Raw genomic sequence first — 15,874 nt, forward strand, 5'->3', positions numbered from 1 at the left:
TAACTTTCAATCGGTTCCTATAATCCACATGTGTTATTGGTGTTACCCCCCTATTATATTAGTAAGGGTTAAGAAATATGATCATCTTAGGTAGGGATCTAATATGATTGCACCATTATACACATGTGGGTACAAATTCTTTAAAAGGGAGAAAAGAGGGAGGAGGGACGCTCAAACTAACCCCCAACCTACTCTGTGATTTAAAAACCTACCAACAGCTATCGAGAAACATATGTAAAACATACATGTCATATTGTATACATATTCCTATTTATTAAAAGGGACTAATTACTATGTTACCCCAACTAGTGCAGTGGACCAGCCATGTTCCACACTCATATTAAATACATATTCTTATTTATCCTATCTAATCCACTGAGAGGGATACCCCTGCTGGTGCGGTGGACTAGCCATGCTCCACACACACTCTGGAATCCTTCCAGTGGTGCCTGGAACATTGGCTAAGTCCCTGACTTTCCTCATCCTAAATGTTGACCCTAACATTCCCGGAGGTATAATCCGTCTTGCTGAATTTTTTCAGATCAAGAAGGGAAGTGAGGAAGGGAAGAAAAAGAAGTAGAGATAAAGGGGGAGGGGAGAAAAAATATTAAACATGAAACAGAAACAAAAAACCTACTGATTGTCAATTCAACATTTAGTCCCCAGGGACTATAACATTGGATGTCAAAAATCCATCTGATTTCTCTACATGAGATACGTATTTTGAGGTTGTCGCCCCCTCCGATGTGGGGTATACCTCTCTATAGCAATGACCTGTAAAAGGGAGGGATCTCTGTGATGGTGAAGACAAAAATGTGTAGAAACACTATAGGGTTTATTTCCTAAAGGCAAACAAATCCACTTTGCACTACAAGTGCGTTGCAAGTGCACTTGGAAGTGCAGTTGCTGTAGATCTGAGGGGGACATGCAAGGAAAATAAAAAACAGCATTTTTGCTTGTACATGATTGGATGATAAAATCAGCAGAGCTTCCCCTCCTTTCAGATCTTCCCCTCAGATCTATAGTGACTGAACCTCCAAGTGCACTTGTAGTGCAAAGTGCATAAATCCCCTCCTTATATTCTACAGATGTTCCCCTATTCTGATATTAAGTGCCCTAGTGGTCCTCTCTACATATTGGAGGCCACATGGACACCTCAAGAGAAAAATAACCCTATAGTTCCGCATGTAACAAAATCTTTGATCTTGTGAGTCTTAGAAGTGACTTGTGAAGAAAAATATGAAGTTTTCATAGTTCTTGATGTTTTACACACTGTACACCTCTTGCATGGGGAAAAAAAACTTTCAGATTCCCAAACATACTAACTTTCTCAGGGGGGGTTATTACACTAGAAGCCAAAGTGTCTTTCAAGTTTTTTTTTTCTAGAAATAAAATTGGATCTTTCAGGAAGTTTGGGCCCCAAGATGTTATCACCTTTTAGGACTTGCCAGTGCGCTTCTTAATCACTTTATTGACCCACCAATATTGAGATGAAAAAGTGGTGGGGAAGGACCAATTTATTCTAGTTTCCCTCCACTCTCTATTTGGGGGTCAGTAAACTCTCCCTGTTTAGGATCGACACTGAGGACAATTCTTTATCCAGTGTCACAGGGTCATACCCTTTTTCCTTGAATCGATCCTTCAGAACATTTGCCTGAACTTAGTAATCTTTCACTAATGAACAGTTCCTCCTCATCCGTTGGAAATGTCCTTTGGGGATAGCTTTAAGCCAATTAGGATGACAGCTGCTGTTGGAATATATCTTTTGTGGTCTGTGGGCTTAAAATAGGTTTTGGTTGGCAGTTGGTTCTGGCTTTTGGAGATGACCAAGTCCAGGAAATTGACTGACGTATTGCTATACTATCTAATTCCCCACTGGTTATTGTTTAGATCTGACATAAAAGATTGTAACAATTCTTCATTTCCCTTCCAAAGGAAGAAGGTGTTGTCTATATAGTGGAGTCCCAGAAGGAATGTCCATAGGTCGACTGAGCCAGTTGGCACTCTAACTTGAGATCCACCTTATCCGGTAAGCAACCCTTCTTATAATTTAACAACAAAAAAAAGTCCCAAGCCACAACCTGAATGTTTAAAATCACTTGTTTTATTTGAAACACTGTATGGACTTGAAAGTCAACACTGTTTATATAGGATTTGTTTTTTATGTGGTTGCGCAACTATTCACAAATTCACCAATATATTTAACAATAAAATCTACATTGTTGCATGGTGAGACTTGTGCATTATAAGCTGAGCCTCTGTGTAGTTAAAGGTGGTTGTATACAGCTCTATAACCCTCCTCCCTTCCAGGGGTTACGAACAACCATTCCTAGGCCAACAGATGAGGGTGATCAAATTGGTGTATATTGCTTTTATGTTGAAGGGATACGGTCTGAAGTCCATGTCACAGAACCTGAGGAAGTGGGATATTTGAAACATGTCATGTAAGGATCATTGAGATCCAACCTTCCAGTGGGGATACAATAAAGGACATAGGTATTTTAAAGTAGGGTGAGAAGGTCAATGACTCACTGTGAAGCAATGTATCATATATTTTATTGGCAAATTTATTTGTGGATTTATAAATAACATTTGGGCAATTCACAACCAGATTCCAAATGGCAGAAAATGTCACGTTGCGCAATTGGGTTCCATTCATCGTGAATGGCCTCCCCTAAACACTGTGTAATTTTGCCATGATTGTCAAGCAGCACACACGTGTAAAGTTGCACCTGGCTCAAGGCCAAAATTGTTCCCTAAGCATTTTTGGCGCAACAAACGCGCATAGGGCAGCCCATTCTAGCGAATGAGCAGTCCTGTGTGTGAAGCATGGAAACGTGTGTAAATCTCACTTTTAAAGTCGCAAGTGGGAACCCGTGGTCCTGCTGTTGTGCAATATCTGAATAGGGCCTAAGCCATGTTTGGCTAAAATGTGATGTAATTTTAATGTTTTAAAAAAAATTAAGATAATGTATGAATTTTAACAAAACTGTATATTGTATACAAATTTAGGCACCCTCAAAATCCCATATATAGTGGATTCTATTGTTGGAGGATACATTAGAGATATAGAAGTAAGCAGGTGGAAGTACTATGCACAGTGAAGGTCCCCCATACAAAAAATCCTCTAAAGTTTATCAAATGTTGACGATTCTTTGGTGGTCATGGCAGGAGCCAGGACCTGCTGGACAGGTAAGTATTAAAATGTAAAACTTACATGCTTTTTTTAAATTGAAATGGAGTAGGGTAGGGTTAGAAACCTAGTCAAATTTGAATTGCTGGGTCCCACTGGGGAGATTCACTCGCTATGGTGACCACTATTACAGGGATTGAGGCAGCAATGAATCCTATCTGTTTTACAGCTCAAAGCGAGAAAACTATCAAACATAAAAAAATTATTCTCCATTGTGCTTGTTTACACTTTAAAATGCAAACATCTGTAGCTCAAAAAAAGTTTTGTAGGTCAAATCGAGCAGATTGAAGTGTTTTGGAGCATCTTGAGTGCCACGGAATTGCATTTTTGTGTGCAAAAAAACATACAATATGCAATTTTTTTTGCTAATTTATGCACATTTTTAAGCTGTGTCCACACAACAAGTGATGTAACAGATGATGCTATTCGCTATAGGCGAATAGATAAACGCCTGATCTCAAACGCTAGAACAAAATGTGCGAAAACGTGACGCTCAGGTGTGAATGCAGCCTTAGTGTGACGAGAACAATAGAGAAGAAATCTTTCACAGGGAATACTTACTCCAATGACAACCAAGAGCTTTAAAGAGGTTCGCTTTTTTTTTAAATAAATGTATGGTGACACAGTTTCGTTAGGTGAGCTGCTTCTCAGCCTGCTCCATTAACTAAAACAGAACCAAGGCCCAACTGAACTTTCAATCTAAATGCACTAAATTTCTTCCAGCCACATCAAAACAAATGGTGCACAGAGTCATAAGCCCCATACACACTATTAGATTTTCTGCATATTTGTGTCTTCAGATTTACCAAAACCATATAAAATGAGGTCAAACCTTAAAGCGGAGTTCCGGCCACAATTTCACTTTTTAAATATAAATACCCCTGTAATACACAAGCTTAATGTGTTCTAGTAAAGTTAGTCTGTAAACTAAGGTCCGTTTTGTTAGGTTGTTACAGCATTTAGACACTTTATAAAATAGAAATTGACTGGGGCCATCTTAAGTGTGGGCATCATGAAGCCAGACTGTATGACTTCCTGGATTTCAGCCTTGCAGATCTCGCACATGCTCAGTGCTGCACAAGCAGTGCAATAGGTTTCAGATCAGGTTTCAGCACCTGTACTGTCCAAGTCACATGATTCTTCAAGAGTGGGGAGTGCACAGACTCCTGGAAAGTTACACCCACTACATTCCCAGGAGTCTGTGCGGTGTAGGTTAGGAAGCTTAAGCACCTAGGTGCAGGAAGATTAACTATTCTGCCTAGCAACAACACTTTGAAGGCATCTAAAAAAAAAAAAAAAATTCTTAAAGGACTAATGACATTTTTTTTAAAACTACTGATGTAATGTTATATATTTATGGGTGGAACTCCACTTTAAGACTTTCAATTTGTATGCAATCAGGCAGGCCCTTGCACTACATGGTTTTGGTAAATCTGAAGACAAAAATCTATAGAAAATCTAATAGTGTGTATGGGGTCTTACAGTTGCGTTTCTTTACAAAGCAGCTAGCTCTCTTTGTGGAAGCAGTGGTCTCTCTGTAAAGGTCCAACATATCCTCCTGCTGAGTTAGACCTAGATCTGCAATCAGCAAAGTAAATCCTAAGCTGCTGATGTGGAAAGCTATAGTTCTGACTCAGCAGAGGTGGGAGGGGGGGGACACAAAGACAGCAAGGGTCCTTTGCTGCAGCATCAGAGAGAAAGTAAAAGTTGCTACTACCCTAAATTTTCCAAGAGTCCTCTTGAGCTATCAGGCGCAGGGTAGGCAGTCGCTCAATTGCCAACACAACAATTAGTAGAAGATGATCCGCAACTCCATACATGTTCTTAAATATCTCCAAATTTATTGATACTCCATAAAAGACATAAATAGAGCGTATATAAACGCATTTCGGCCATGACGGCCTTGTTCACAGCATGCAGGCAAACAACAGGCTTTTTCGAAGACAATCAACTCTAAATCCTTGCGCACCTTTTGTTTTGATGTAGCTGGTATGTATTTGCCCAATATAGGCACATATGAGCTTTAAAGTGGACAGGAACCTTTTAGAATAAAAATCTGGGAGCTGCTGATTATTACAGTTGCTTTTTGAAGGTGCATGCCCCAAAACAGTCTCCCACATAAATGCTTCATTACCATATGAATCAATGACCTAGAACAAGCAAGTGAGAAGTCCTGACTTGCTCCAAAATCCATGTAAAACCACAGATAAATATAAGCTCCTGACTAGGTGGTACCTAACCCCACATGCCTTACATACCTATTACCCAAACTCCTGAGCAATATGCTGGAGATGCCAAGGGGACAGGGGTACGCTGCTGCATATATTTTGGTCGTGCCCCAGACTGTCACATTTCTGGTCTACAGTCAGGCGCACGATTCAGAAATTTACTGACTACAATATACCGGATGACCCGGCATTCTGCCTTCTACACGACAACAAAATATCACCTAAGAGGTATAAAAAAAATCGCTCATATGCCACTTATTAAACGCCGCAAAATCATGCATCCCACTTCACTGGAAAAGTCAAGCGCCACCCACAATAGCTAGCTGGGTCTGGAGGGTGGAAGACATCAGGGCAATGGAAGACCTGGTGCTCACGGCGAGACAACAGCAGGAAAAGTTGGGACTTATGGCACCACTTTATCTTTTCATCAGAGGGTGATACACTTAGAACCTCCTGAGGAGGCCTTTGCCTCTTGCGTGGGGTGATCTTGGCGCCGTCTTGACCCGGACCGGGCTCCCTTGATGACCTACCCCTGGCGGTCCCCCCCCCCTATCCTTTCCACTCCCTTCCCCCCTCAGCCCTATTTTTTCTGCTATGGCCCCCCCTCCTCCCCCGCCATGTTTTTGGGTGGGGGGAGGGGCGGGGGGTGGCCGGGGCTTGGGGACCTCTGTCGTTGGGGTACGGGGGTCTCACTGGTGGCGGGGTTGCGCGGCCCTATGGGGACACGATCTGTGATGTTTGTTGATTTGCCATGCAATGCGTCTCTATGTGGTGAAGGCGCAGGACCCTGCCGCCGCGTCCCCCCCCATTGTGGTTCTGTTGATGATGTGTCCCCACCCTCCCCCCCCTCCTGCCTATTGCCTTTTGTATGTTTCCTTTTTACATGTGTGTATTGATTTTCTCTTCGCCCATGTTGGGCCTAATAAAAACTTCATATTTGAAAAAAAAAACACAGATAAAGACCATGGAGTTAGAACCTGTAAAGGAAAGTCAGCAATGACAGTTTTTATGTGCTATCCTGATATATTGCCTGCAATTTTGCAGCAATAGCCAATATTTTCTTCCGGACTAAAAGTTATAAGTCAACACAATGAAACTCTTAGGTATAATAAAAGTCTACTTGTGCTTCAGCAAATCATGATCTGCATGCATCTAGAAGAACCTTGGACTTCATTAGCATGATCACCACTAGTCACTTTAAATAAATAATAACCCCTCTTAGAATTCCGAGGGTTAACTCCACCACAAAGAGTCATTCTCACACAAAGCTGAAGAAGCATAAAACAAGTCGCACATTTAGGATGGCGATTTAATATTTATGTTGAAAATCTCCCGGCTGAATTAATAGGGCTCCCATTAATTATCATAATTACTGAATGCCTTTCTTTCTTTTTTTTCAAAGTACATTGCTGAAATCGTAAGCGCTGCCTGTAAATTAGTATTTAGTAAAAGTTACAACTGCATTAATAATTCACACAGTTGTGTGCTGTGTCATCCATGTGTAATGTGATAGAAAGAGGGAACATAAAGAAGGGAGATCAGGAAGATAGGGTTATGGACATATGACCAAAAGTCCAGAGATATTTTTTTTCTCCCCCTGTGGGTCAGTATTCACGATAGCATCTCGGACACAGAAATTAAATCCATAACCAAAGGACATTTTGTTAAAAACAATTAAAGTGGAAGTAAACCCTCCTATTGTTTTCAGCCAAGGAAGCTGCCATCTTGGCCTCTGTTTAATCTGCAACTGCCACGATGCTGCACATGTGATCAGTTATGAAACCAGCCATTGGATGGTTTGACAGTTTGGTTGAGAGCACAAGCAAATGTGACATCTAGCATTTCCGGCATGCCGGGAATGTTGACTGTTTTTTTTAAACTATCAAATAGATGGGTTTACTTCCGCTTTAAGGATGTTTAGGTAAAATACTTGTTTGCACCTTATTTGTTCTTTGCTGCAGCTCAATGCTGCTAATCTCCTAAAGTCTCTTTGCAGCAACTTACTGTATACAATACATGTACACGCAAGAGAAGGCGGCTTGTCAATTCTCAGGACAGGTTACCCTGATGGTGACAATAGTGGCATCACTGGAAACCTGTATGACAGAGACAACACAAAGCCATTATTGAGAGACAGGGTCAAAACGTTGTCCCCCCCGATAATGGAAGTGCCTGAAGGACATTTATGGCTGGACCATCTAGTAATATTTAAATAAAAGCTGCAGATTTAAAAATATTAAAAATTACTTTTGAAATTACAGTAACACGTTCAAAGCTTATACGAGATGTTAATGGTGGTTTAAATCCAAATTTAATACACATATCCAATAAATGCTTCAATTTACACCTAGGGGTGTAAGTAGAAAAAAAAAATGCATAGCTATTCGTCCAGTAAAAATGCTGCTTCATTTGATCTGTGCAAAATCAAATGTTGTCCTGGTCACTCATTTAAAATAATAATAATAATAAAAAAGAGTTGTTTGGGAAAATACAGCATTATGACCACTAGATGGAGCCAAGGATCATAGGAAATAAGCATTAGTAAGCAGACTACAGCAAGGTTCAATGAAACTTGAAACTTTTTAAAAGTCTGCTAGGAGTATTTTTAAGGTGAGATAGATAGTCAGCACCACCCCAGTCAGGAAACTTCCATTTTCACAAGTTGTTTAGCAATGGTAACATACGCATTTCTCTCTTTTTAGGATTAAAAAAAAAAACTTTACATCACTGCACACAAATATAATTGTACATTGATTCGTCACAGTGCATAGTTTGTATATCATACTAATAAAGCATTGCAGATACAAGGGAATCCTCTGTTTAATTTTATAATTGTCTTAGTTAGTTAATTCTTCAGGCAGTCAATTCTTAAGAAAATGAGAATGACAAGTCAAGCATTGCGGACTTCTAATACACTCCCAGATAGTCTTACATAAGAGGATCTGATGTTGACATACATTTTTTATTTATATTTCAGCCAAGATTGGGAAGGAAGAGCTTGCTTTACGGCAAAAAGGTCTAGAAAAAGGTTGGAGATGGTTTTAAGTCTCTAAGACTCCATGGAATCTGCTGCCGATCCGCTTGTCTCTGCCGCTGTGGTTTCTGAAGAGCTGGCTATATTGGTCACCATCAATCGCTCTCTGCTTGCAAATGCTTCTTTCACTAAAAAAATAAATAAAAAATTAATTATTATGTATACACACACACAAAGATTTCTACATAACTTTACTTAGTAAAGTGTTTTGTCATTTTTTTGGTAATAAAAATAAAATTGTATCTTCCTTTTTTTGCTTGTCCGATAAATATAAATAATCTGAAAGCACAATATCGATTCAATCTCCTTTAGATCTAGCAAAACTACATAGTGGAAACCCTATCTAAATGAAGCTGCACTAATGCAATGCCTAAGTGTTGTAAGACAGCCCATCACAAATGTGTATAGCGCTTTGCTTGCTTTGGACTCATTTTATTGCATTCATTGTATTGAATGAAAAAAGAGGAAGAACCGTTTTACCATGGACACTGCAAACTCCATGCCCCTGGCTGCATTCTAGGATATACTAATTAATATACTGCAGTGTCCAGTGGAGAGCAATAGCCACACTCTGTTTAAAAATGGTTCTTTATTGCAGGATTTTACATCACAACCTGACACTCCATTCCTGCAAATGTAGGATTATTTAAAAATGACTAATACCTTACAATAATTTGGATTTCAAAAGTTAGGAAGTTATGGAAAAAGTATTGGAAAAATGGGGATTTCTCAAACAAATTCAATTATGCATTATATATTATTTGAAATGGTTACTAGGTTGTGTACTCACCAGCAACGATACTGCTAATGTCCCACACTCTCAGCCCATCCTTCTGGCCACCAAAAGCATAGTGAAATGGAAGATCAGGGCAGCAGGCTGTGCAGAATAATACACCCTAATGAAAAATAAAGTGTAACATTAGAACATACTCTCAAGGCTTTACTTCCTGCTGGTACTTCTATGTCTCTATGACCGCAGTCGGGTTTATTGTGCCAACAGAGGCTGCACAAATCTAGAAGAAAGCTGGATTGCAGCACACCTGGTAGTGAATTATGGGGCACCTTCTTTGGCACACCCTGAAAGATCAGGTGCTTTTGAAAGATTTTGCCCTTTTGGGGGACTTACAATCTCTTATGAGCCACCTACCAACTCACTTCATGCTGGAAGAATGCCACATTCTAACCCATACCCAGAAGATTCAGGTATATTGTGGCTGCTCTGATGCTGCAATGGAATGGTGGAGTCAGGCATAAGTGAGTATAATAGGATCAGGGAATGGGCAAGATGTCAGAGACTCTCTTTAATAAATAAGAAGAGAAATTATCACATGACAATGTCATCACTCAATGGCTAGACCAAAGTCTCTAGCTTCTGACCACACAACAGATCTTGCACACTCTTGCCATTAAGGCCCCATGCACACGAGAAGCAAATGCAAACACATGTAAACTCAAGTTTTCAAAGGAAAAAAACGGCGTTTAAAACGCCAGTTTTTGCGGCGAATTTCGCAGCGTTTTGCCACGTTTTACCGCGTTTGTGGCTATCAGCGTTCATAACAAAGACATTGTAGACCCTCCCAAAGCTTTGAAACGCAAAAACGTTTGCGTCTGAACCCAAAATTTTGCGTCTGAAAAAATGAGCCTAAACCCAACTGCTTTAAAACGCAAAAAAAAACGTGAATGTGTGCATGGACACATAGGACAACATTAAATGTGTTCAGGGGCAGTTGAAAAAAATGCCCAAATGCCTCTGAACTCGAGTTTACCAGCGTCTCGTGTGCATGGGGCCTTAGAGATTCTAAGTAGCTTTGTTGCAATGCTGTAAACTGTTGGTTTATAAAATATTTGACCTGCTGAGCAAACCAACTTATAACGGCTCATATGCTTGAAGTAGAACACAATTCACTATTACACCCACTGCAGGCACAGTGTTGTCATTTACACACAGGAAGCCAGGAGTAAAAAGAGCAGGAGAATGACACCAGAAGATTGACACATGGCTGGACTGGTTCAGCTCATCACTTACCATTTTCATATTCCTGGAATGAACTAAGCTTGGTTTGTCCAGCAAAATATCCCATATCTTCACATGTCTATCTGCAGAGGAGGTTACTAGGCACCCCTTAACTTGACTGCTTAATTCAAGACCTTTATAAAAACAAAAAAAAAATTCAACAGTTTTATGGTATGTGAGTTAGTATAATCAGGTAATACAATAATATGTATATGTGCCGCAACCATAATCATCTGTAGAATAGTGTGCCCTTTTAAACATAAATATTTGATCAAGACCTCATATCATCACTATACACTTCCCTTTTGAACGTTGCCACCACTCAAACTCCCTCCTACTGTGCACGGTGGGAACATGACTTTGGGGTCCCGCAAACTCTTGCGGATTGGAAGAAGCAGTGGGAGGCTCTCTTTCAATCTTCCTGAAATGTTATAGCACTAGAGAATTTGTTCAAGGTAAATGTCCAGATGGTACTATACCCCAGCGAGACTTGCAAAATATCTTCCTACTAACTCTGAATGCTGCCTTTCGGGGGATTTTTGGGGCTATTCCTCCATCTACTTGTGTGGATAAAGGAATCTTTATCTATTTTTTGGTTAAATATGCTGGCTGAATGAAAAAAGACAAACCATCTATGACCAGTTTAGACTACTACCCTGTTTCTCCGAAAATAAGCCCTACCCCGAAAATAAGACCTAGCGTGAGTTTCTGGGATGGCTGCAATATAAGCCCTACCCAAAAAATAAGCCCTAGTTAAAGTCCTTGTAAAAACATGTAATCCGTTCTGTAAAAAGATTATATAATGTGCAGTGTGTCTCCCTTTTGTAACTTCATTGTGGAAAATACCTTATTTACAGCACTGCTGGGCGCTCACGTGACCTGCCGGAGCTCTTCTCCTCTCCTCCCGGCTGATGTCAGCTGTTTTTTTTTTCAATAAAACTTTATTAAGCCCCTACCCACTGCAGTACTCAGAGTGGGGCTGACGTCATTGGGGATCTTGGTCCCTCCCTCTGCAGTATTTGAGCTCCAGCGGGTCACGTGAGCGGCAAGCGGCACCGTAAATAAGGTATTTTCCACAATAATGTTACACAAGGAGACACACTGCACATGATATTATCTTTTTACAGAACGGATTACATCATTTTATAAGGTCTTTAAACAAAGAATTATTTTTGGGATTACAGAATTTCACAATGCTGACTCCAGAGCAGACAGGGGGAGAAACTTTTTTGTACATACCATAAATAAATAAGACATCCCCTGAAAATAAGCCCTAGTGTGTTTTTTTTAGCCAGAATTAATATAAGACCCGGTCTTATTTTCGGGGAAACACGGTAAAGTGTACAAATGCAGAGAAATACCCTTTTCTCAAAGAAAAAAATTAAATAAAGATTATATTTATATATTATAGCTATTATATCTACCTCCCTGGTGTTCCATGTCGGCTATAATAATTCTGCTGATCTATCCATAAGAATTGGATGCCTGTGACTCCCTCAGCACTGTAGTGTCTTCTGTTGACCTCTACTTTCAGTAGTGATGTAGAGGCTGGAAAACAAAACTACAGAGCTCACTCAGCGAGGGGGTGAGGCATCTGACACTCCCAGAAGTGTCAAATTCTGAAGATTCTCACAAAGGTTGCAGCAATTTAACAGGGCAAAGCTAAGAGATATCGTTTTCCAGAGAGATAAGCACTGACCTGCTATTAAAGCGGAGTTCCACCCAAAAATGGAACATCCACTTTTCGGAACCCTCCCCCCCCCCTCCGGTGTCACATTTGGCACCTTTCAGGGGGGTGCAGATACCTGTCAGGTATTTGCACCCACTTCCGGGCATAGACTCCTGTGGGAGTCACGCCACTCTCGCCCCCCCCACACTGTTCCCAGGAGAGAGCGGGGACCAGCGAGAACGGGACGTGCCGCTTGCGCATGCACAGTAGGGAACCGGGCAGTGAAGCCACAATGCTTCACTTCCTGATTCCCTCAACAAGGATGGCGGCGGAGGCAGCCGAGATACGAGCGATTGCTCGGCCTTGGCTGCCGACATGGCGGGCGCGCTGGACAGGTAAGTGTCCATTTATTAAAAGTCAGCAGCTGTAGTATTTGTAGCTGCTGGCTTTTAAAAAAAAAAATTTCAGGTGGACCTCCGCTTTAAGATTTTTCTTGACAACAGTACCGCTTCAATACATTTTTTTTATCTTATACAGTACATAACTGTATTTACTGGTGTGTTTTTTTCTTCCCAATATCTGCCTAAATGTATCTAAAGTTCAACCTGTCCAGTCTTGGGGTCTATGGACCAAGTGTTTACTCAAAGACACAATGAAACATGCCAAAGTGATGACAACACAGTATGAGCAATACCAAGAGCAAAGGCTAAACCAAGTTTGCATCGGAAAAATAGTATACCCATAAAAGGTGCCTCCTACCGGGCCAAATAACAGTCTATCCACACCTTACAATTATAACAAGGCTCCTTTTTAATACTCTTCTCAGCACCTCGCTGCTTCTCACTTGTCTGATGTCTTTTTCCTGCTGTGCTGCTTACCAATGTTTACTTGCAATGCTGCCTAGCTTTTCTTTGATTTTAACTACTGCTCTACTTTCTCCTATTACTTTTTGCAGTTTAACTCATATTTATTTTTGTTTGTTGCTAAACAGCTTTAATCATATTTGTTTTAACAATTGCTCCCTGACCGTGATGACCCTCTTGGGAAGATTAGCGTTTTGTGCAAGTTAGTACTGAAAATGAATGCTTAAAAAGGAGAAGTATAGACAAAGCTTTTTTATCTGTACTTTTATGCATCACAGGCGTACAGCTCGTTCTCCACCTGTGACCCGTTTTTAGCTTACAGCAGGGCTGAAGCCCACTGTCGGCTTATGTCACAGAGCTGCCCATAAGACTAAAAAGATCCCGAGGAGAGAAGGAGAAGCCTGGACCAGCAGCTGGCTCAGCCTTTCAGCAAACTACTGAGAGCCCAAGCCAGCCTCTCCTGTCCCCTCCACTGCTCAGCGCGCAGGGGAGGGGGGCAGAGCAGAGAGTGGGTAAGTGACAATCCCATCTGTTTAGAGAACTCTGAAAACTGACCGTACATCAATCTTTGATTGATTAGTTCTCATTCCTGGAGCCAGCAGGGTATCGATGCTGCATCCACCTAGATGAGTGTATTTTTTTTTTTTCTAAATCCCAAACGTGTCTTTGTAACCTCTCTGACAGATTTTTTTATTTATTTTTTTCCCATCTGTGAGATTTACCTTCACTTCCTGTCCCATAGCCAAAACAGGAAGTGAGAGGAAATCCCTGCAAATTAGGGTATTCTCTTAAGGGCCTCCAGGTATGAGGTAATAGTGTATTAAAGAAGATCTTCACTGTATCTAAGCACTACAAACCATAAACACCATTTAATTATCTTTTAATATTCAAAGCAAACTCCCCCTATCCATCCATGCTTTATTTTATTGAGAAATCACTTTAAAAAACAACCCCCCAGTACACTTGTAAAGGAGAAATGGGGCTACATGTGTGCCAAGTTCCGGGTCCAGGGGACCTTCGACCGGCCGGTACCGGGTCCCCAAAGTCACCGGAAAAATTACCAATTAACATTGAAGTCTATGGAAGGGGTGCCCGGCTTTGAAAAATCGGTGCTCCCCGGCCAACAAACTTTGCACCCTTGTGGAGAAACATGTGTGCCAAGTTTGGGGTCCAGGGGACCTACGGCCGGCCGGTACCGGGTCCCCAAAGTCCGGGAGATCAGGAGCAAAAAGGTGGCTCGAGTATAAGCCGAGGTGGGCATTTTCAGCCCAAAAACATGGGCTAAAAAACTCGACTTATACGCAAGTATATACAGTACTTTTTTTTGTCTGTTTACTAATGCTAGCAGCATGAGGATTAAAAATAATCAATGTTAATTGGGAGAGTGAAGTGCCACTGTAAGTCAAATTCAGATACTTGCACTCCTTGCATTTAAACTAAAAAACCTATATAATAAAAATATATATCTAATGCATTAAAGAATATCAAATTTCATTATATCGGTCTGGAAACCAGCTTTTAATTTGTGTTAAAATGCATAGGTGTGAATAGGTCCCATTTTTATTATGAAGAGGTTCAATAGGAATTGGCTAAACCTTCATGCACAGGGCTCATTTAAAACTTCTGAAAAGATGGCCAACTCCTTGTGGAGTTTCAAAAAGGCCAAAACCAGTAAAAACTAAACAGTGAGGTTTGGCTGAACACACAGTAAATGGGACCCAGGCCCACGTGTTGTGTTCAGGTTTATAGCTGTATTGAGGTGACAGGTACACTTACAAAGCCAAAACAGAAGTATATCTGTGGCCTAAGTGGATGAAACAAAGACTGATTAGCTGTGCTACAATAGCAAGTGCTAAATCTGGAAAGCAACCTTTAACTACTGCCAGGAATCAAAGTTATTGTAGCAGAGTAAGTGAAAGTCTGAGCTCAGCGAGATCTTTATACCCTGCAACACCGAAGCAAGCAAGGAAAATCAATATCGCAGTGGATGCAAGCAGAGGCACAAATGATCCGTGGTGTATTTGGGTCGGTGTCACATTGAATGACCGCGGCACAGGCTCTGCTGAAGAGGTGAGGGCACCATTCAGATGCTAAGAGTGACAAGGTTATACTAATGTTCTATAAAACATATTAGGAGGGGCTCTGCACAATTCTTTGAAGCTGAACTCCAGGCACAAGATCTTTAATTTAATCACAAAGGAAAGAAAAAACTAGAAAGCCAGATATAAGCTTGTAAAAGTAGCAGTGACATCACTGTGCAGAGAGCCAATGCTGTGGGAGGGACCCAGCAGCTCCACCCACTACAGGCTGCCTGCAGAACAATAAAGGAGGGGGTGGATACAAGACCAGTCACTCTGCACAAGTAGACAGTAGTACACACATATACAGCACATTGCAATACCTGGCTTTGCAGCAGCATTTGTGGCTACTGAGAAAAAATGTAAATGAACGTTTTTGCTGCCAGAGCTCAGCTTTAACCATTCCACTGCCACCAACATAATGCTTAATCAATTCCCACCCGACCTATAGCAGAATGAAGGCCGGGAAGTGGTTTCAGTTATAAGTGCCTGGTATTGAAGTGGTTACACTGTGGAAGCTTCTACAAACAATAACAAAAAGAGAGTATCTCCCCCTGGGTGGGATTTTAAAGGCCAAACAAAGTATCAAGGTAAAAAACGATCTTTAATGGGGAATTAAGTACAAAAACTGGCACTTGATATTGAAGCACACAATGCGCACCCACGGTGCATGTAAAAGCAACAAATGTACAAATACAAAAACAATAACAATAAAACAGTACATATGCCACAAACAATGGCAAATAGACAAAAAAGCACTCTCCTAGTGGATGATGTGTGTATGCCCGACACGTT

The 15,874-nt window shown here is 40.9% G+C and overlaps 1 protein-coding gene across 1 annotated transcript in view; it reads right to left on the reverse strand.

Annotated features, from left to right (window-relative positions):
• Window positions 1-7,702: 7,702 nt before the first annotated feature.
• PWP1 (PWP1 homolog, endonuclein) overlaps window positions 7,703-15,874 on the reverse strand; it is an 89,354-nt gene continuing 81,182 nt past the window's right edge. The window contains exons 13-15 of the mRNA XM_040345195.1: window positions 10,482-10,603; window positions 9,246-9,351; window positions 7,703-8,583 (exon numbers count right to left, since the gene is read on the reverse strand). Coding sequence (XP_040201129.1) covers window positions 8,471-8,583; window positions 9,246-9,351; window positions 10,482-10,603 — 341 coding nt within the window. The 3' untranslated portion in view covers window positions 7,703-8,470. The remainder of the gene's footprint in view (window positions 8,584-9,245; window positions 9,352-10,481; window positions 10,604-15,874) is intronic.

Source organism: Rana temporaria, chromosome 3 (assembly GCF_905171775.1).
Source record: "Rana temporaria chromosome 3, aRanTem1.1, whole genome shotgun sequence".
Lineage (NCBI taxonomy): Eukaryota > Metazoa > Chordata > Amphibia > Anura > Ranidae > Rana > Rana temporaria.